Source organism: Kryptolebias marmoratus, linkage group LG6 (assembly GCF_001649575.2).
Source record: "Kryptolebias marmoratus isolate JLee-2015 linkage group LG6, ASM164957v2, whole genome shotgun sequence".
Lineage (NCBI taxonomy): Eukaryota > Metazoa > Chordata > Actinopteri > Cyprinodontiformes > Rivulidae > Kryptolebias > Kryptolebias marmoratus.
The window spans coordinates 18,425,027-18,445,451 of NC_051435.1; the positions used below are offsets into that span (position 1 = coordinate 18,425,027).

Here is a 20,425-nt window from a genome sequence, read left to right on the forward strand (position 1 = left end):
TAAGAATGCTTAAATATGGTGGGCATCTTTAAAGTGTCTGACTCCCAAAGTGAATCGGTTGCAAACGTCCATCAAATGCTTGTTTCCTAATTTCCATAAAATTTATGCTCTGGTTTCTGACATATTTTGCCAACAGACAGAAAAAGCAAACATGCAGACAGACCTTTTGCCTGCTGTAAAACAAGCTACAACACAAATCCAAAAACAAATATTTTATTTTATTAATTCAAGAATTATAGTCAAAAAGGATCAACTTCAGACTACATTTCTTTCAAACTAACAAGGCACTCATTGTTTCAAGTACTGATGCATTATCCTGTAATAAGCAAATCTCTAGTGGTTTTCTTTAAAAGATGTTTCAACCGAGGACGAAAAAAAAAAAAAAAGATCCCCTAGCTTACAATAAGAGACTGTATTTGTAGATAGACAATAAATTAACAGAGTATAATAAATATCAAATCAAAAACTTTGTAAAACATAAAACAATTGTATCTTCATTTACAATTTTCATTGAAAGAAATAATCACAAGATCCTACAAGATCACAAATAAGAAAAAAATAATCCAATATTGCACTTTAGTTACAATATGCACTCATGACACAAAACTACCAAAACCAATTCATTTTTTATTTTTTTTACATAAAACTACCTCAATAAATCAATCCAAGTCTCCCAGGTCAAGTTCCTAATCTGTCAAGTACATTCACAAAAAATACCAGGTCCCAAAAACCCACAAAGAAAAAACAAAAATGTCAGCAGCTTAGAAAAATAGAGCTTTTAGCCTTCATTACACTACCAACAAAAATCACAAACAATAAACAAAATAAAAAACCGGATCTAAAACAAACCATTATGTCTTTGGTTCAGTAAGGCACCGACGAACAGCAGCTTCTGCTCAGAGAGGAGCCCTGGTGGTCCACATTTACAGAAAGAACCGGAAACATTCACAGCGGGCAGGAAAAATATACAAACACCTGATCGCACGTGTAAAAGATTATATAAATTAACCGAACTCCACAAACATGTAAAGTGTTTCTTTCCTTCCAGCAGAACTCTTGTGTCTGTAAATGTGAACACGAGAGAACCGCTTCTGATCCGAGAAAACCTGGATGCGTACGACTCTGAGACGGGTCACAATATGGCAGGAAGAGCTGTAAATTAGTATATTTTCAGACAAAGTGACAAACAACTCCATATTTTTAACAATTATTTACCATTATCAAGGTATTATCCTGTCAGTATGATAACATGGCTGTAAAAAACTAAGTGAAACCCTGTTCTGATGTTCTGTTCCTCAGAGCAAACAAACAGGCTCAGGTCCAAACAGAACCGCGTTCCTATCAGGTTGTCAACCGACTCCTGATTGATTTTTTACAGCAGCTTTAGTGTTTTCCCTCCTAACCATCCTCCAGCTGTTTTCAGTGAAGCAGAACTTCACTTGTGACATCTGGAAACAACGATCCACCTCCCAGACTCCACGGTGAATCCCATCACGGACAAAGTCACATACTTACATCTGGTCAGAAGTAAAAAGCACATCATAGCGCTAAATTTAAAGTTTCTCAAACCATCTCTGAAAGGAGGGAGTAACTCCACTCTGACATTCTTTTCGCAAAAGCTGTGGTTGTTTAGGTTTGTTCCTTGTACTGGAATATTAGTGAGTTTGTTACCAGCTACAGTTCAGCGTCGGACTTATTTTAGTCTACAGACGAAGATTTAAAAGCACTGTTAGGCACTTGTTTATTCAGCCCACAGAGCCCATATATCAGACCTAACTGAGCTGCCGGAAGTTGGAGAAATCACTGACGTGGAAACAGGAAGGACTGAGACAAATATCTTGAGTTGTTAAGTTGTTACAGTTGGGATGGGCATGTTTAAATTTGAGCGTCGCTTGTATTCGACCAGTGTCGAGCATGAAGTTTGTAGAGTTAGGATAAGAACAGGGGCTGAGTGGATTCACATCCAGTTTGGTTGGTCAGCTGGGGGTTCAGCGCTTCCTCAGAGGGGGGCTCTCCTGTGCTCAATGTCTTTTATCCAGGACAGTCCAGGTTCTGGCGATGCCGAAAGGCATTTCAAACTTAAATTAAACAAGTGCTTTCGATGCATGTGTGTTTGAACATATCAAAGTGCTCAATGCTCCTTAAACCTGCAAAGAAGAAAGAAACATTAACAGTGACACTGAACTTTGATCACATTTTAGAACAATTTAAGGACAATTTTTTTGTTTCCTGTTGTCAGAGAACTTCAGGGAGAGACAAACTTAGACAATCAATCAGTTCTTTCTAAGGATGCACTCATAGCAGTATCTGTGTTTGATTACCACTTTACGGCACAACTGAGAAGTAAATTCATCCTGTTGTAAAGTGGTAGCAGGAGCAGCAATGTTAGCAATGTTAAGCTCGGTTTTTTGTGTGTGCGTGTGTAGGTATTTCAAAGCGAACGACGGTGACAAAAGTAAAGTGGACTGCAAATTATAGTCAACAAAGTTGTTAAGATGAGGGACAAAATCTAGCACTATCAACACAAGCACTTTGGTAACATCTAAAATAACAAATAATAAAAGAAGCAGGAAACAGCTTCAGTCCATCATTGAGCAGAAGATGATCCTGGGAATATACGGATCTGACAATCTCACCACTAACCAGTGAGTGTTTTTGGAAAAAGACTTTTCTGTCCTGGTTCTATTTGAGGAGTTACATAAAAAGTAATCTCTGATTTTTAAACATATTCACAGTTATTATAAGAAGTATAATAGCATTTATTAGCATTCGTATGTGTACTTAGGATCAGCAAGTACTCAAATGTAAGTACTTGTGCCCAGCTTGAAAAATAATGTGGTATTGGTGCATCTCTAGTTCTCTCAGCAGTGTGAACACATTAGTTGTACACATGTTTGTACACATTAATAGACTACAAGTGTTTTCTTATGTTGATCAGGTCAGAAAAAAGTCAGTGGAGGAAATAATCTGCTGATTCTGCGAGTTTGTTCATGTACAGATATGAACAGTTTCTTTTTTAATGGTAGTTTTCAGAGACAGAGACAGAATATAAACTAAAAATGTTGAGAAAAACACTACATAAAAGTTACTAAAAGATTTGAATGTCATTGAGAGAAATACATATCAGTCAGTTTCAGACCCTCCTGATTTCAGCTTGACCACAGAATCGGTTTCTTCCATTCCGACCTCTCCACTACCACAAACCAAAGATCTGTCAAAGGACTTCAGGGACCAGACAGCAGACCTGCACAAGTTGGAAAGGACCACAAAACCCATCAACAGGAAGCTTGGTGACGACGGTTGGTGTTATTATTCAGAAATGGAAGAAATATAAAATGACCATCAGTCACCCTTGGTCTGGAGCTCAATGGAAGCTCTTCTTCAAGGGGTGATAATGAGAATGAGCGATTGGCCCATAGCTACACAGGAGGAGCTTGTTAATGATCTGAAGGCAGCTGGAGCCACAGTCACAGAGAATGTCACTGATAGCACGCTATGCTGTAAATCAGCGGTCCCCAACCTTTTTAGTTCCACGGACTGGTCCTTATCAGACAATATTTTCACGGACCGGCCTTTAAAGGTGTGGCGGATAAATACAACAAAGTAAAATGATACGACCGGCATGAAAACGGGGGTATTTTTTAAATCATAATAAACGTAAATCCAACGTGCACTCACAATTTTGTTAGCTGCATCCTGGTGTTGCGTTATCAACATGAATAACAGCCTCTCCTCTCCCTGATGTTCTCTGTGTTTAAACATGCCTTTTAAAATAAGATGCACCCCAAATATAAAGTGCACAAAGAAAACAACTCACCATAACGCTGAATCAGTGGGAGCTCTGTGCCTGTTTCTCAGTAACCAGACGGTCCCATCTAGGGCTTCCAGAGACGTTTGTTTTTTACTCATTTTGCTGCTCGTGGGTTCGTTTTTAGCGGTAACGTATCACGTGACCTAGATAAGCGTTTTGACACGCATCAAGAGTGAGTCATATACGGATGTTGTGGAGAGAATCCGGTCATTTTCCAAAATAAATGTCATTCAGACTCCAAACAAAAAAAAAAAAAGGAAATAATTTAAGTCAATTAAACGGTACCAAATGGCCCGGAGGTTGGGGAGCTCTGCTGTAAAGGACTGAAGGTCCTCCTTCTGAAAAAGGCCCATGGACAGACTTATCATAAATTGGTGGAAGTGATGCTTGACAGTAAGGACTGTTGTATCCATCACTGTTTTTCTGCTAATTCTGCTGATACAACATAACTAAAGAAACAAAGCACCATGTACCATAAAATCTTGGACCAGATCCTTCATTCTTCAATCAGAACATTGAAAATGGGTCAAGGATGGGTCTTACAGCAGGACAATGACCCAAAACATGCCACCAAGACAAGAAAGGAGTGGCTAAAGAAGAAGCACATTAGGGTCATGGAGTGGCCAAGCCAGTCTCCAGACATCAGTCCTGTAGGAAATCAGTGGAGGGAGCTGAAGGAGTGGGACAAAATAACTTTGTAGCTTTCGTGCAACATGTTTTTTTTTATTTTAGTTTTGTCTCAGTCAAATAAAGTGAAAACTACCATAAGAAAAGAGAGACATTTCTTTGGAAATGAGCAAACTTACAGAATCAGCAGGAGATCAAAGAAGAATTCCCTTATAGAAAATACACGGCACGACAAGTTTGATGTGAAAACTGCAGCCTGAGGAGCAGTAATCACATGAAGCTGCTGTGTGGAATGATAACGAAGACAAAAGCAGGACTTACTCAACAGCAGAGATGGGACGGGATTTAGACGAGGCCAGCTCCTTCATCACAAGCTGTAACAGGAGCTACACACACACACACATTACAATTTCTGAATAAATAAAACTCCGCAGTACAGCTCACTTGCAAGCAGTAAAGAATCAGGAGAGAAATCTGTTCTTGTTTGTTTGGGTATTTTGTGGTTTCCAGGGGCTTTAAAGAACGTTTCACAAAGTTTTAGTAAACTGGGGACCGTAAACAAAAAAGTAGGAGGTGAAGGAGGGTCTGAGGTAGTGGCAGAATTTGTACTACACTGAGGGGATTCTTTTGCTGCAGTTTTTTTGGGCACACTCACCAACAGAGCGAGGAAGTCAGCGGTCATCAGCATATAGAAGACCTTATCCCAGCCACGTGCAGATAACAGCCCTGCCAGCAGGGGGCCCACAGCTGCACCTACATGAACAAACATACAGATGTTCTTTTAAAATGCAGCTGGTGATATTTCATACATCTGATCGCAACAAGTCTTTTCTTAAAGCCCAGAGTTTCATTTTTTTTAGGAAGGTACTGGTTTTAGAAAATTCAGATTCTAGTATTATAAATAGTTCAAGAGATTCTGACTATTATGGGACAGGTACTGGGCTAAACCCACTGAAGAAACTAATATAATAGGACAGGTCAGAAATGTTCAAAGAGAAACTCGTCTCTGTCAGAGGTACTGACCAACAGACCCTGTTCCGTCAATGATGGCAGTGACAGTAGACAACGCTCTGGCATTGCCCTTCAGGCTTTTGTGGGTCCCCTAAAGCCAGAAACAGGGAAAAAGAAAAAAGTAGTTGGGAGACAGAAAAGGGGACTGGTTGTGTACACAAATATGTGATTTCCAAACCATTCAAACTAAAACTGGATCGGTGTTGGACTGCTTACCAGATCAGCAGACACTGCAGTAGTGATGAGAGCATATGGTCCATTGACCAGTCCACCACAAACCAACAGCATCACTGGAAACACAAAGAGGGAAAAGTATTTGTATTTTTATCTTTATTAAGACCATGTATTGAGTTCCAATCCTTTCTGTAGCCTAAACCTGACCTTTACCCTAACCTTTACCAGTACATAGCTAACCCCAACCTCAACCTAAACTCAATTCACATCCCAAAATGGTGTTTCAACATATTAAGACTGGGTTTTGGTCCCCAAACGAACTACTGGTCCTGACGAGGTCTGTGTGTACACCAGAAAAGGCCCTGAAGGTAACAAAAACCAGGTACATACACAGACTTGAGTGATGCAGCACCACTTAATGTAGAGTATATATGAACCCTACTGTACAGTAGAGTTGGGCAATATATTGAGTATGTTCAATAAATTGCAAGTTTCTTCTTGTGTGATATCAGAAACGTCTATATTGCATTTATTGGGTATAGATTTAAACTGCAATTGTTTTTTAGCTTTTGCATCTAATTCACAATGAGTTTAGCTTTTCCTAGGTACTTCTAATGCATCACAGCTCTCTCCTCCTCCTACTCTGAAAACCCCAGCAGATTGCTGTGTAGTTCCTCAACATTAAACAAGTGTAATGTTGGGTCATGGCTGACAAAGATCTGAAACCAAAACATGGTTGTGAATAAGATGAAGTTATTAACTTATTATTAACCATTAGATTATAAGAAACAAAGTAACAATAAATGAAGACATTTCTAATTTACTGAATGCTTAAGACTCTCTAACAGTGATGCAGCATTAAAACAAGTCATTACTGTTTGCACATATTAAAATATTGCTCATAAAACCAGATAATTATAGATAGCTGTTACTCATTAGACCCTGAAAGTCCACATGACTGGATCTGAATATTCTTTCAGATTTCAGATCGTTTTCTCACCGATGGTTGGGCCCAGACCAAACTGACTGATCATGGAGAAACCATACAGCTGCAGGAGAACAGAAACAATCAGAAAATCAATAAAAGTCACTGGTCTAACCAAACTCACAGCACATTGATGTTACATGTAGCGAAAAGAGGATATGACATCTTAAATTATTAACCCTGTGGTTTAAAATGATGTTTGTTTAAATAGTAAAACATGCAGTATGATCTGTCCACAGTCTGGCAAAAACAGTACAGACCCAGACCCCCGTAAACTTGAAGGTTTTTGTGAGTCCTAAAAGAACATAAAATGGTTTTGTGAAGGTAGTATCTCAATGGCTTGCAGCAAGTCGGCGAACAGCATTCACGAGGGAGTCGTTTGTGGATGTTTTCAATTTCCTCGTGTGAGTCACAAAGGTGTGCAGTCCTGTTGCTTGAGTTCTGAACACGTCCAAAAAAAACCTGCGTGACTGATTTGCTCTCAAAATAGTCAGAGTCGACTCGGGCGTCTCGAACAAAAAGCTGCACTACTTGCTGGTTACAAACACTCAAAACTGCAAGAAAAAAGATCAATTTTTCTGTTGCAATCTCACTGAATTCTGAGTCTCCAGCCATTACAACCCAGTGAGATACTACCTTCATCCAGAAACACCGTGGGAACTCACCATGGGAGCAGCCAGCAGTAACATGATTGCACATGTAGTAGCTCTCTTCCCCAGTTTATCAGAGATCACTCCAGCCAAGATCCCCCCTGTTTTAACATGACATACACACAAAAACACACCTTTATTATCACCCATTTATGTATTGTACCCAAATGATTGTGAGCTAACTCTAATAGTAAACATAGGCACACTTATCTACAATAAAATAGAGACAAAGTCAGTAAACAGACTCATTCTATCAGTACTCTCGATGCACAAGTCATACTGAAAGAGGGAAAATTCAGGACAAAGTGTTCAACTGCACGTCTCAAGATGAGAGGAGTAAAAGAAAAAAGGGTCCTACCCACGATTCCTCCAACATCAAACAGTGTGGAGAGATCTCCAGCTTTCTTTGCATCCAGATGAGCTGAGAAATACAAACAGAATAAAATCAGTTTTGATCTAACTCAAGACCTGAGTGACTGAGATCAATCTGCTTCTCTGAATAACTATAGAGAGCAGACAGATCAAGATGATAATCTAATCATTTGTATCAGGAGGTCAGAGTTCTCTGTGCCGAATAAAGATCATTTCATGAGCATGGAGTCTGAAGAAGAAAGTCTGAATCAGTGTTGAAACAACCCAGTGGAGAGGATTGTAGAATTTGAGCTTCAGTTCAGCTAAAACAGCTTGTTTGGTTTCAAACCTCTCCGTTATCGGATCTACACTTGACATATTTTTGGACATTAGTCCGACCACTGATGTATATTAAAGGTAGTATCGTTTGTAAGGAGCTGACAGTGTTTTCAGTTTGTTCCTCACCTGCTTTGGTGATGTAAAGAGGCAGCCAGAAGAGGAAAGTGTAACTGACCAGCTTGGCAAACAGCAGACAGAGAGAGAACTCAATCACTCCCTGCAAGAAAGAAATCTCTTTGTTAGAAAGTTGCCTGAAAAACAGTTACATAATAATTAACCAAGTTCAACAAAAATGTATGCTAAATATCTAGCTTAAATTAAAGATGTAACCTTCCTTAAATGAAGGCAAATCACTCGCAAGAATGGACTAAGATCATCTTATGTTGAGAAATTTTTGGTTTTGGTTCAACCTTGTAGATGACAAGATGTGTTAGCACTAGTATGAGTTAAGGATGACTAACATGACAAATTTTAGCCCAATAATTGTAGGCTAAACTGAATTATGACCATTTTTGTGTTTGCTAAGGTCAATTAGTTGTGGTGGCCATCAAAATTTGGGATAACCTCAAAGGTTAATGAGTTTTAGATGTACATACAATGATTACTTTGAGCGTTTTATTAAAATTCATCCAGTGGTTTATGAGATATTTTACTAACAAACAAACACACACTGGCAAAAACGTAACCGCCCCTTTGGTTTAAGCAGAGGGCAATAAAATTTCCTCGCATTAGTATGAGACAACTGAGACGTGGTTTTAAATGTCAGAGAGATGGAGAACTGACGGGTATTCGTAGAGCTCCCATGAAGCTGATGGCGGATGGTTCCGACTCGCTCTTCACCACGACGACGGGCTGCACAGGAACACACACCGAGTCCCGAGGCAACAGCAGCTCTGTGTCAGAGCTCTGAACCAGGAGGGGGAAACATAAAAACAGACAGACACCGACAACACCGCGGTTATTTTCTAATAAATCAAAAACAATAAACTAGTCGATAAGAGAAAAATAACTTTAAGTTTTAAACCAAAAGCAAATTATGATTTAGGGATGACATTTTGAATTAAGCTTCAGTGAAAATACAACACGTGGCTAATTCCTTATGAAAGAAAATGTTTTCATTTTGTATTTTTAACAGATTTAATGTGTTTGAATTGTTTGTTTACCTGCCATAGGGAAAGTGAATGGAAATTAACAAGTAAACATGAGGTGTATGACAATCTAAGGCAATTAAAACAATCTAAAAATATTGTTGTTGCTTGTTTTATTGTTCTGATCTTTCTTATTAGAACTTCATGGCTTTTTAATTTAGTTTTTCTTCCCCCAGCAGTGCCCAAAATGGTACTAACATGGATATTTTTTAGTATCTGCACCAAGTTTAGATGCATTTTTTAAATCGTGACCACCCCAGTAATAAGTTCCTTCAGCAGGCTACAGCTTCACTTTAATCTTGTTCCTGTAATATTTTCACAGAAATATAATCCACCTGTGTTCATGTCGGTACTAAATGAGAAGAAGCAGCATCGTCATCACATGGACAACACTTTCACACCGATTCACACAGTGAGACAAACACACCTGGTATTTGTTGTCCTTGTACTGCAGATAAACCTCAGAGTGTCCATTTGCTCCATTCCAGCTCTTAAATGAAACCTGATAAAAACAAATTGTTACAAATTACACATAAATCCATGGGAACAATCACATTTTAGAACTAAGCACTTGTACTCACGCTCTTAGTCGGAGACAGATTCTGAGCATACACACTTTTCAGGTCATTAGGATCTGGAGGGAAAAAAGAGATGTGAAATCTGAAACTCGTCCGTTTTCAGCTGTGGACCAAGAAACCAACAGCCTAAAACATTTCTTTATCAATGACTGCCCTTTCCAAAACAAGAAAAACATTTTAAAAGGACAATAAATGAAAAAAAAAATACATAGAATAGCTTTGCTTACGTTCAATGAGGAAGAGGAAGCAGATCACGCCCATGGCTGCGATAATAAGGCCTGGTACAATGAAGGAAAGGCCCCAGTTAGAAGAGACCCAGTAGCCAGCGATCAGAGAGCCCAGGATGTTTCCTACTGAGGTGTGGGAGTTCCACAGGCCCATGATGAGTCCACGTCTGACAGGACGACCAGGAGGCAGCAACACAACAAAACATCTGTTAGCAGCTGGACTCATTCCTCATCTTCTGACTTTATGTCAGTTTTTGATGAAACTGCTGGTAGAAAACCCATTACAGTATTGAATAACTCCTCCTTACCTTCCCTTTCCAAACCAGTTCCCTATGCAGGTCACCACACTGGGCCAGCCAGTGGTCTGAACCAAGCCATTGGCCACCTACAACATCACAAAGGGCATCAACACTTTAAACTCACATTTAACCTGCAAAGCAATCTATACCCGAGAGTAAATACACACATCATTGATCTTCTGCCTCCAATGGAAACTTTTAAAGACATTCACCAACACAAGAGTGAGAAGGTGTTGTGAGTTTAACAGGGGTGTATCGATACACCCTGACAAGGACAAGGTTTTAGTACTTTAACACTTTGATGACAAAAAAAGGGCAAATTTCTAGTTGCAGTATCACTGAATTATGTGTTTGCGACCAGCGACCCGTGCAGACACATTTTGCAAAGCCAGTTTTTGAATATTGTGGTTTAAACTGTATTCTAGGCCATGCACATTAATTTGTTGCCTTCCTCCACCTTCATTTAGTACAACTCTGCCCAATTTGTACCCACACTGGCAGCCACCCTCACAGTTATGATTCAATTTACTTAAGTACACTTTTTAAATGAATTCAGGCAGATTTTGACCACTTTTTCAATAATTAATTAGCATTAGTCTGGTTTTTAGACCTGAGGCTAAACCTGCAGGTGTAAACATGCAGCTCTCACGTTCTTGCGATGGGTTGGAGACACCCGCGACAACTAAGACTATTTTAAGAGAAAATTTGTGGCACAAGTTTTCCGAACATGGTCAAAATTCAAGCGACAAGACTGCCAATCCTCTGAGGCTCACACAAGGAAATTTAGAACCTCAAATATTTAGAGACATGAATACATTTCTACTTCTCCTCAGAGCTGGACTGACTCTCTCAACTCAAACAAATTAAGAGGTTCAAACTTTATTTTCTTAGCTTCAAAGTATACAAAATACTGTGTGACCTCTGCTTTAAAACACTCAATTATTGTGAGATCTTGTGCCATTAGACCTCGTTACACCCCTAATGTTCGCTTCATGTTTTCCTTACACGACTGGTTTCCAACTACAGGTCCTGTTGCGACAGCTCACCTGGACAAAGATGTAGAAGCCCAGGTTGTGAACGTTGTAGACGTAGCCCAGCCCAAACAGACAAGTGAAGAGTCCGCTGGTCAGCATTCCCACAGTGAGATAAAGCCGAATGGGCAGCCGCTCTCCAATGATGCCACTAAACGCCAAAGAATATGGTATTAGTTTAAAGAGGTAATCCAGTCATTTTAGGGTAAAAACCTTACAGGGTGATGATAACTTGGAGTGGAAGGACTCTAAGGAGGCTTCAGTATCTTATGGAAAGGAAAGTTGCTAAAAATGTTTTAAATTTGTTGGACACTAATATAGATCACATGTACAAATAAGTTAAAACCAAGGAGCTCACTATTTAAATTCTAAGGGTATGACTACATTAAAAACTCATCTGGTCTTGATTGATGTAAAAACAGCTTCAGATGAACAAATGCAGACAAAAAGGCCAAATCAGCAGCTCTTCCTGCCGGTGCTGACAGCTGGTATGAGGCGTTTGGTTTTCTCCAAACACATCAGTAATCAGCAACAGTTGCTTTTCTAAGGTCATTGTGTTGTGTTAACACACACCTGCACCTCCAGCAAACTCCTAATTTTATGGAGGTGGTCAGACTGATGATGATCAATTCATCAGCAGCACCTGCTGGTAATAGTTACACTCCTAATGTCTGAGGAAGAAGTGTGTAAAAGCTAAAATCTCTCTCGTGCTGCTTGTCTGACTGTAATTTTAGGACCAGATGCTTGTACGTTCTGATACATATACCTTTCTAATCCAACAGAGGGTGGAGGTAATTAACTTTTACCATGACTGAAGATGAAAAATCCCACAGTCAAGTCAAAGATAAACAAGGACAAAGTTCACAGATTAGTTTATAGAGGCATCATGATCCAGACAGACAAAACAATTAATATTTGCTTGACTGAAAAGACACTTTCCTAACTCTAAAAAAAAAATTGAAAACTCCCTTTAATTACCAAAAATAAAGTGCTACTTTAATTCTGTACAGACAGATTTTTTTAATGTGAAGATATTAAATGTAGGAAGAGTTGAATGAACTTCATAGTTCTCTTTTAAATCTTACCTGTGGTCTGTGTAGTTTGATAAATTATTAAAAAATGTTGAAAATTCATCATCTGCAACAATAAAATTTTAAATAGATCAGACTGTAGATGAAAGAGCTTTAGAGAAGTAGGTGAATTTGGGTAAATAAGACAAAGCTAATAGTTGGATTTAATGGTTAAAGCCATAATAGCGGCCAAAAATGCAAATTTTCACAGTTCTTGATTTAAACTTCTATGCTGATAATAATTTCTATCTCATTAAATGACTGTTTGGAGGAAAATTTAACTCAAACATATCAGGGACTTTGTAAAAATTGAAGTAGAAGGTAGTAAAATATTCCTCGCCTTTGTTTACAACTAAATCCAATGATCTCTCCGAAGTGAACTCATCAATGTTTGAATGAAAACAGACGGCTCATAATTATTGGCAACAAAACATAACTATGCCTGTTTCGCTCATTTATTACAAATTATGTTGTAGACGTTTGGCAGTGATATACGCATATTTAGTGGTTATTTTATCATAAAAATTGTAATCAAAAACATTGAAAAATCACATATTTTGACATATATGATTTGTAATGTTTTAAAAACCATGTAACACAGTGATGAAAGGTAAATGCCTCGCCTGCATCGGGCTTATTTAACCACAGTTTAGAGCACTTTAAGAGTTTTTCCTCTCCTCATATTTTGAACCTGTTTTACATGAGCTGAAGTTCCTGTTGGACCCAGCAGAACCACTGCGTCCGAGCTCCCATCTCACCTGACGTACATCCCAACGGCGTACGCACAGAGGAAGGAGTAGTCCATGGCTCCCAGCAGCTGTTTGTAGTTGCTTTTATCTGAGAACAGGAAAGTGTTCAATCAGTGAGTTTGTATTAGGTGTAGTTATTTCTGATTCACCGACCAACTCGACCTTCAGAGTGGTGATGACACAAACCTTCGTGTGGAACAGCTGTGCACTGACACGTTACAAGAAAAGACCTTGTTTCAGCAAGTGAAAACTCTACTTTTCTGATGTGTTGAGATTTTTTTTTTTTTTTTTTTAAATTGTATAATAAACACAAAGTCACTGAATATGCAACAGTTTTCATGGACTTGACAGGAACACCACAACAAAAGATTTCCTGCTTAAACAGCTAACCCTACGCTGAAAGTCAAAGTTTTCTGTAACACAAACGAGGAAATGCGGCTGGACCACAGTGGTAACAGAGGCTGAACTCATCATCCAGGTGATGAACTAAGAGTTTTGGGTAGATTTGTAGCTCAGCTCATTGACTGATTCTACAGAAAAAATCAAACTGTAAGGGCATTCATGTCATCGCAGTTCTGCCCGGAGATGCAAAATTTAAAACAATCATATGGTCAAATAACACAAAATCAAAAAATTCTGCTATCTTCTTGAGTCCGTGTCCCACATTTAGGTGTTTATTCAGAGATATATTTTCATTTAATTGTTCAGTCTAATAAAAAAAATATTCTAAGGATTCTAATCTTTAATACAAATCTTCCTATTTGACCAGAAGCTTTTAAAATCACCTCACATGATGTTCAGCAGAAGAAAAAGCTGAAAAGTATGCTTGGAAACTCGAATACACTCGTAAGACTGATTTCCTGATGTGCGCCACTAAAAGCTGCAGCTAGAAAACAAAAATGTCTGGATTGTGTAACATGCTGGTGATGAACAATAAATATTCTGTCTGGATTTGCTGAAACGTCTATTAAACAGTTATTAGATTTAATGTGTTAGTAACGTATATCAAAGAATATTTAATAAATAACAGATTTGATTTGATCCATGAAGCCCAATATAAAACTGTGTCTGGGTTAAATGAACCTTTTGATTGTGGAGTTAAAAATTTTAGATCTTTCTGATGTGACCTAAACAAAAGCAGGCTGTATATTTTGATTTATAACTAAAACTTTTCAGCAACATATGAGGAATATTCCTCTCATATTCCAATTCTAACAATGTTTTCCTGTTAAAATCTTCATATTCTTCACTTTCCATTCATATAACATGCCGTCCTTTATGATTGTAGTCTTGAGGGGAGTGAAATTTTTATTTGTTTTTAGGATTATCTAAAGGGGGGGCAGGGTACCCTGACCTCCCTGGGACTTTTGGAGACAGTAGGGTTGGGAGATAGACTAATGATGGCCAAAGGAAAAGTTTTGGCCTAACTCGATTCGCACATGTGACTTTTAAGCCTTTTTTTCCCCTCTTTTAAGGAAGGGCGGACCAGGCAATCTCCGTTCAACTGTGGAAACCAGCTGTTTGTGGCCAAAGAAGAAAAAAAAACAAAAAAACCCGTCACTTATTACTTTGGTTTTAAAATAAGGAGAGATCTGAGCAGCCAGCTCTGGGCTGAAATTAAAAGCTGCAGACACATTTATAACGCTAAGAACGGACATGTGGGTAACTTCTAACATGTCCTTATTGCCCAAACAAGAGATATTTTTGAAAGCTGGAACCTGCAAGAAAAAAAAAAAAGTCTTTAAACAGCTTATTTTCCTGACAAACTGCAGCAAATATTGTTAGTTCAGTTAGAAACCTTAACCAGCCTCGGCTTCATCGTTTTGGACAAAACCTTAATGCAAAAATAATTGAATAAGCGCCGATTGAGAAAATGAGGCCTTAAACCCATAAAGCCTCTCCATTGTTGTATGTTGTGAGCGCTGCAGGACGCAAGAGGAAGTTGCCACAGGCAGCTGTCACTGATAACTGTAATTAAATACATAATTAAAACAAGTCTTTTTGTTTAATTAGTCAGAAAGTCTGTGTTTACCAGATGAGAGATGATTGTGAAACAGCTGCCATGACGCGTCACTGCGATGAATAACCGCCTATAAGGAGGAACTCTGAACCACAGGGGAGCTTCAATTTATCTGGCTCTTACAACAAATATGGTCTGTTGTATCATATTCGGCTGTTGTCTGTGACAAGACATAAATCAGGCGACTGAAAAAGTGCATCTTAACCACAAGCTGAAATCGTGTTTTAATAAAAAAAAATTTGTACATAATTTTTTCTTTTATGCTCCTGAATTTTATGCTTTGGTTGGAATTAAAATGATGCCAGAGTCCATATCTCACATTTAAAGTCATTAGGGAGTTGTTCTAATCAACAAAGGAGTGATGATTGTTCTTTTTTTTTTTCCTTGGTTCTTTACGCAGCTGCTTACTGACTTGTGTGATTTTTCTTAAAACAATTTTTCCCTTAAAAACAACTTTTAACCACATCCTGTCATTGGTCATTTTGACAGAAATCGTTGCTAATTAATACAAATAAAGGCTTTGGACGGCGGATCGGACCGACACCTGACTGAAGATTACAGACGTTGCTGCTGGAAATAAATGAGGTGGACCGCACAGGATCAGGGTGTATTACATTGTGTTTGAGTTTGAGTTATACAGTCGTTTACGAGTCAAAACTCTTGAAAAGGAGATTTAAGCTAGCTAAAATAAAGTTAAAAATCCTTTATCCGGTGGACTTCAATCTCCGATCTCCTTTCTGTCCTGACCTAAACAGCAGCAGGTATGAATGTATCGATTTACAAAACTATAAGTTTTCTGTGACATTCCTCTCTGGTTCTGATCCAGCCGTGCTTTTCTGTCACAATTTTTAGATTCTTCACTTTCCATTATTTCAATTTTTTATAACTTTATTTGTTTCATTGATGAGGTTTATAGTACTAAAAGCATCAAATGATGTGTGAACCCCCCCTTTTCGTACGTATGTGCACAGAAACAACGTCAAAACCTGGGTTGCTGAACCGGTTATCGCTTAGTGAAGGTCTTAGGTTTCGTCAAGCATGGCTACGGAAACAAAGCCCAACCTTACTGAACTTGCTTGTGGCTTAAGTAAACTTTGCTCTTATTGTTTCAGATATGCTTTGATTCCTGTTTAGATGAATGTGAATGAAATGTGAGTGTGACATGTGGATAAAACCAATAAGGAAAGCAGAACAACAGTCACATGCTACTTTAGACTAAAACCTCGAACTATAAACCCCTCACAGATGAAGAGAGGAGCAGATACCAACCAAAAGGTTTCCAGCTGCAGTCCGTGTTGGTGTGAAGTGATGGTGGGGGGGGCTCCTGGCTCCCGCTGCCGCCTGACCCAACAGTGGCTAGTTCATTGGCCGATGAGCAGTTCTTATGAAGCTCGCTCTGTCACAGAGAAGCACCAGTCAGTTAACCCCGGGAAGTGACAAAATCAGATTCAGTGTAAACCTACACCCTTTTTTTACACTAAATATGAAACGTCTGTGTTGTCATCACATTTAGTGTAAACTCAGCGCTTTGCTTTTGTTCTCTTCCAAAGAAAAACACCCCTCACATAAACTGTTTAGTGATCGCACAGAGCAGCACGGCTCAGAGCGTCACCCAGTTTAAAACGTGAACCGAGTCAGATTCACGGCTCAGATACACCTAGAAGAACCAGTGTACAACAAATACAGCAAGTCTAACCTACGTTACCTTGACGATGCTAATAGGTTTCCTGGAGAGGTGGAAGCTGGTGTAGAGCAGGAAGGTGAGGGCAAAGGTCAGAGCTCTGTACCTGCAGAACAAGCACAACATCACTGTCATTACTGTGAACTGAAACTAACAAAAAGAAAAAAAAGGAATGAGGGAGCTTTGTGTTGGTTTCACACAGAAAAAGTTGGTCCTTGGGAAAAGAAAAATGCTACAAATCAAGTTCATTACAGTAATTATCTCCCATAGTTTTGTATTCGCAGAGATTGCATCACAGAGACAATTTCATATGTAAAACAAAAAGATGGTTTAAAGCATTTAGATGTTTATACAGATTTCAAAGTTCCTGACTCAAACTTTCAGATGTCCCAATTGATATTTAGGCTATTTTAAGAACAAGTATTTCCAGTTCCTGCCATAAATATACTTGGATACAGAAAAAGGACAACAGAAAACAACATACCACTTTTTTACCTGTGTTCCTCATGACTGTATGGACTTCATCACACATTTTAGTACAACATCATGTCTTTTTTGTAATAAAACTACTATAATACACAAATTATCCTGATGCATGCTCAGTAATCCAAGTAGAAAAATCTAACAAGGTTGAGTCAGGTCCTCTGGACGATTACTTCTTAAATGTTTCGTCTTTTATTCAAAAGACTTCCTCAGTCTGAGGAACGGCAAGCAAATTTAGCCTTATAATCAGCATCTTCCCATGGTGAATCAACCAGCTGGGTGTGACACCCAAAGCTAGTTGTTCACATGCAAAAGAGGATCATCAGCCTAACGACCGCCTAGGGGCCGCTTGCTATTCCCAGAGGGCTGAGCGATACTCGCAATAGCAGCATTGTAGGATGGAGACAGTTGGACACGGAGGCCTCCGCATCCGTTTAATGATGGACAGGTTCTCTTCACAAAGATGGCTTCCTTTAGACCTCTCCCAAACCAATGTTCCTCTCTATCATCTTTATCTCTGAAGGAGTTTTATAGTGTCACACACAGATGACATTAGCTGTGCTTTTTTAAATTTTGAGTTGACTAGAATAATTTGCCCTGTTTTTTTTATTTTAAAATATAAAGTTCTGGTTGTGGCACGTGGATCACTGATGACCACTGTTGATTACTGCTTTAGAGGAAGATGATTTAGCCGTTTGCCTTTGTAAGAAAAATATTACAGATATGAAATTAAAGGATTTTATTTTAAAATATCGGCTCTTGTACGTGCCTTAGAAAATGTGATTAATATAAATTTTTTTTTAACATTTCCATTTGAAAATCAGATAAGATGTTAATAAACTTGTCTCAAGGATCACCTAGGCTACAGAGAAAACGCATTAAAAATAGGAATGAAACAATTTCACAATGTACAGTTTATAGACTGATTATTGTCTAAAATGACAACTGGTGGTGTAGTTGCGGCCTCACGCCAAAAGAGGGCAGACAGTCCTCCAGAATCTGTCTCAGACTCACCATTGGTCCCTGTTGAAGGACGTCAGCAGGCGGATCCCCGGAGGAACAGGAGCCATGCCTGAATCAAAGTGCAGATTAACAGAGTGGTCTCAGGCTGAAGGGAAACGCTCAGACATGGCAGGGCTCATCTGGATCTCAGCCCACACCCGGGGCCACCAACGGGAAGCTGAGCCATCGCTGACTCTGGAGCCGTGCAGGTGGATGGAGGAGTCAGGTGTCTGAAAACAGAGGAGGGTAAAGTGTGAGGAAGAAGAAGAAAAAGAGGCTGACACTTTAACAGAGATAATTGAGATAATTAAAGTCAAAGAAAACAGAGAATCTTAGTCAGCGCTAAAAGTTTAACACGCCCTGCTGCTCAATGCTGCTCTCCTGACGAATGTAAAAAATGTCATGTTTACAGGATTTGATTCAACAGCTTTCTGAGAGCAGCTTTTCAGATGCAGCACAGGTCGTGGGTTCTGGGTCTACCCGAGTAGGGACGAGTCGAGCCGACGGAAAAGAGCCACATCTGTGCTGCAAGATAAAGTGAGCTATACTGCATTCACTTCCAAGGGAGGAAAGAAATCTGCCTTAAAGGTCAAGGTTTTATTTATTTAACTGAATTTTTCATAAAAGAGACATAAACCAATACTTGTCTTTGCCTTTACTCCGTCATAAAAGTAGGGCCGTTTAAGATCTGACTGGTTGTACAAAATGTATTTCCTCCTTGCAGTGTCATCACAACATACTGAAACAGGTAACACTGGAAGGGTTGGCTCGGTTTAATAAGCAGCACTGTAGAAAAAAAAAGGGACACTTTGTCACCAGTTTTTGCGTGAATAGATTGTTGCAGAAACATCAAACTGAGCGGCTGCTTCGGGTCAGAACCTTTGGAGGTAATGCAGCGAGCGGACACAGGAAGGAGAGAGCAGCATTTACACCAGGTAGGATCTAAGAGGTTCATCCACATGAACCACAGGACCTTCCCATTAAAGATATCTTCACCTCACTGCCCCCACCAGCTCACCCTCTTTACAGAACCCATCCTGGTGCTGTGTCCCTCCCACTCCAGGAGGAGACCCACACAGACTCAAACATCCACATTACCTGGCTATCAGACATCCTCTCATGCCTCCATGATCCAGCATGGGGCCGCCCTGATCTGCATACCCAAACACAACAACAACCTGAGATGCTCTGCTGGTTCTGAAACTTTCCTATCAGAACCAGAATTTCATTTTTAACAGTGTGACCTAAAGCAGTCTTTCAAACAAACAAAATGCTGCTATTTTTTCCTGTGTTACCAACACATTTAACACCTAAAGTCTGCACCTGTCAGTGGTCATAATGTTATGGCTGTTCCCAGTTTAACCCTTAAAAACCCGGGTTGTCAGACGGTCCTGACGGTTCAGATGTCCCGAACCAGATCCCGAGACAAACCTGAATGGAGTATCGGTTCAGTTGTTGTTTGGGACAACAGGAGACAGGAGGACATCAGGTTTTTCAGGCGTGAACAACATCCGTATCCGCGTTCACCGCAGGCGAAACATCCTCCAACCTTTACTCTCAGAGCCCGTATCACTCAGCGAAATGATCAATCCCCTCATTAATTTATAACAAATCCAAAAGAGACAAGAAAGGCAGAAAAAACGACGCGTTTCTTCCGATGTTCGCCGCCGTCCGAAAGCAGCTAGCTAAACCGAGTCTTTAATCGGAACCGCGGCTCTGAATTCCGCCGAGAACAAAATTCACCACAGAATCACGTTCTTACCGTGGATCCCGAGGACGAACTCACCTCAAATGTATGTATCTAAAAAAGCCAACCGGTTCTGTTTGCTCGGAGGACCGGAACCAATGAAACAGGACCCACTTCCTTGTTAGCAACTGTCACCTCACAGCCACACTGAGCGCACACACCGCGACACGATTAAACACACTGGCACGCGGCGAGGGCACGCCACTATGGCAAGCCAAAAGGGACACACTTCTCACTGGCTTCAATGAAGTCTTTTAGCGCTATAATAAAGCGCTCGGCGCATCTGAGGATGGTCTACACTTGCTTTCAGCAAAAGCATAAGATGCAAACTGTGGTTCAATATCAGTTGTGATGCAAGAAAAACAAGTTAGGAGAGCCATGACAGTGTTTGTTTCTTCAGGCCATATGTTGAAATAATCAACAAGGGTGATGGCAAACCTGC

At 39.6% G+C, this 20,425-nt stretch overlaps 1 protein-coding gene across 2 annotated transcripts; it reads right to left on the reverse strand.

Moving 5' to 3' along the window:
* Window positions 1-197: 197 nt before the first annotated feature.
* Window positions 198-20,179, reverse strand: slc37a1 (solute carrier family 37 member 1). Of its 2 annotated transcripts, none has more exons than XM_017410052.3 (20): window positions 20,023-20,179; window positions 18,249-18,466; window positions 16,776-16,857; window positions 16,340-16,466; window positions 13,060-13,138; window positions 11,247-11,382; window positions 10,210-10,286; window positions 9,902-10,068; window positions 9,678-9,730; window positions 9,524-9,598; window positions 8,732-8,854; window positions 8,075-8,165; window positions 7,617-7,679; window positions 7,274-7,359; window positions 6,624-6,672; window positions 5,666-5,739; window positions 5,462-5,540; window positions 5,094-5,191; window positions 4,760-4,824; window positions 198-2,147 (listed from the first exon to the last, which is right to left on the reverse strand). In XM_017410052.3, exons 2-20 carry the CDS (start codon window positions 18,302-18,304, stop codon window positions 2,132-2,134), a joined length of 1,596 nt encoding a protein of 531 aa, XP_017265541.1. In that variant the 5' UTR covers window positions 18,305-18,466; window positions 20,023-20,179; the 3' UTR covers window positions 198-2,131. The 2 variants fall into 2 exon arrangements, with proteins under 2 accessions (XP_017265541.1, XP_017265542.1); XM_017410053.3 differs by having other exon boundaries at window positions 19,999-20,141.
* Between the last annotated feature and the right edge of the window lie 246 nt (window positions 20,180-20,425).

What these genes read in the sequence shown, in the direction of transcription:
- slc37a1 (XM_017410052.3), bottom strand. Translation starts at nt 18,304, where the DNA reads ATGGCTCCTGTTCCTCCGGGGATCCGCCTGCTGACGTCCTTCAACAGG. An exon ending in CTTCCTCTTCCTCATTGAAC is followed by an intron (nt 9,731 to 9,901) that starts GTAAGCAAAGCT and finishes TTTTCCCTCCAG; the next exon opens with ATCCTAATGACCTGAAAAGT. An exon ending in CTGACTTCCTCGCTCTGTTG is followed by an intron (nt 4,825 to 5,093) that starts GTGAGTGTGCCC and finishes GTGTGTGTGTAG; the next exon opens with CTCCTGTTACAGCTTGTGAT.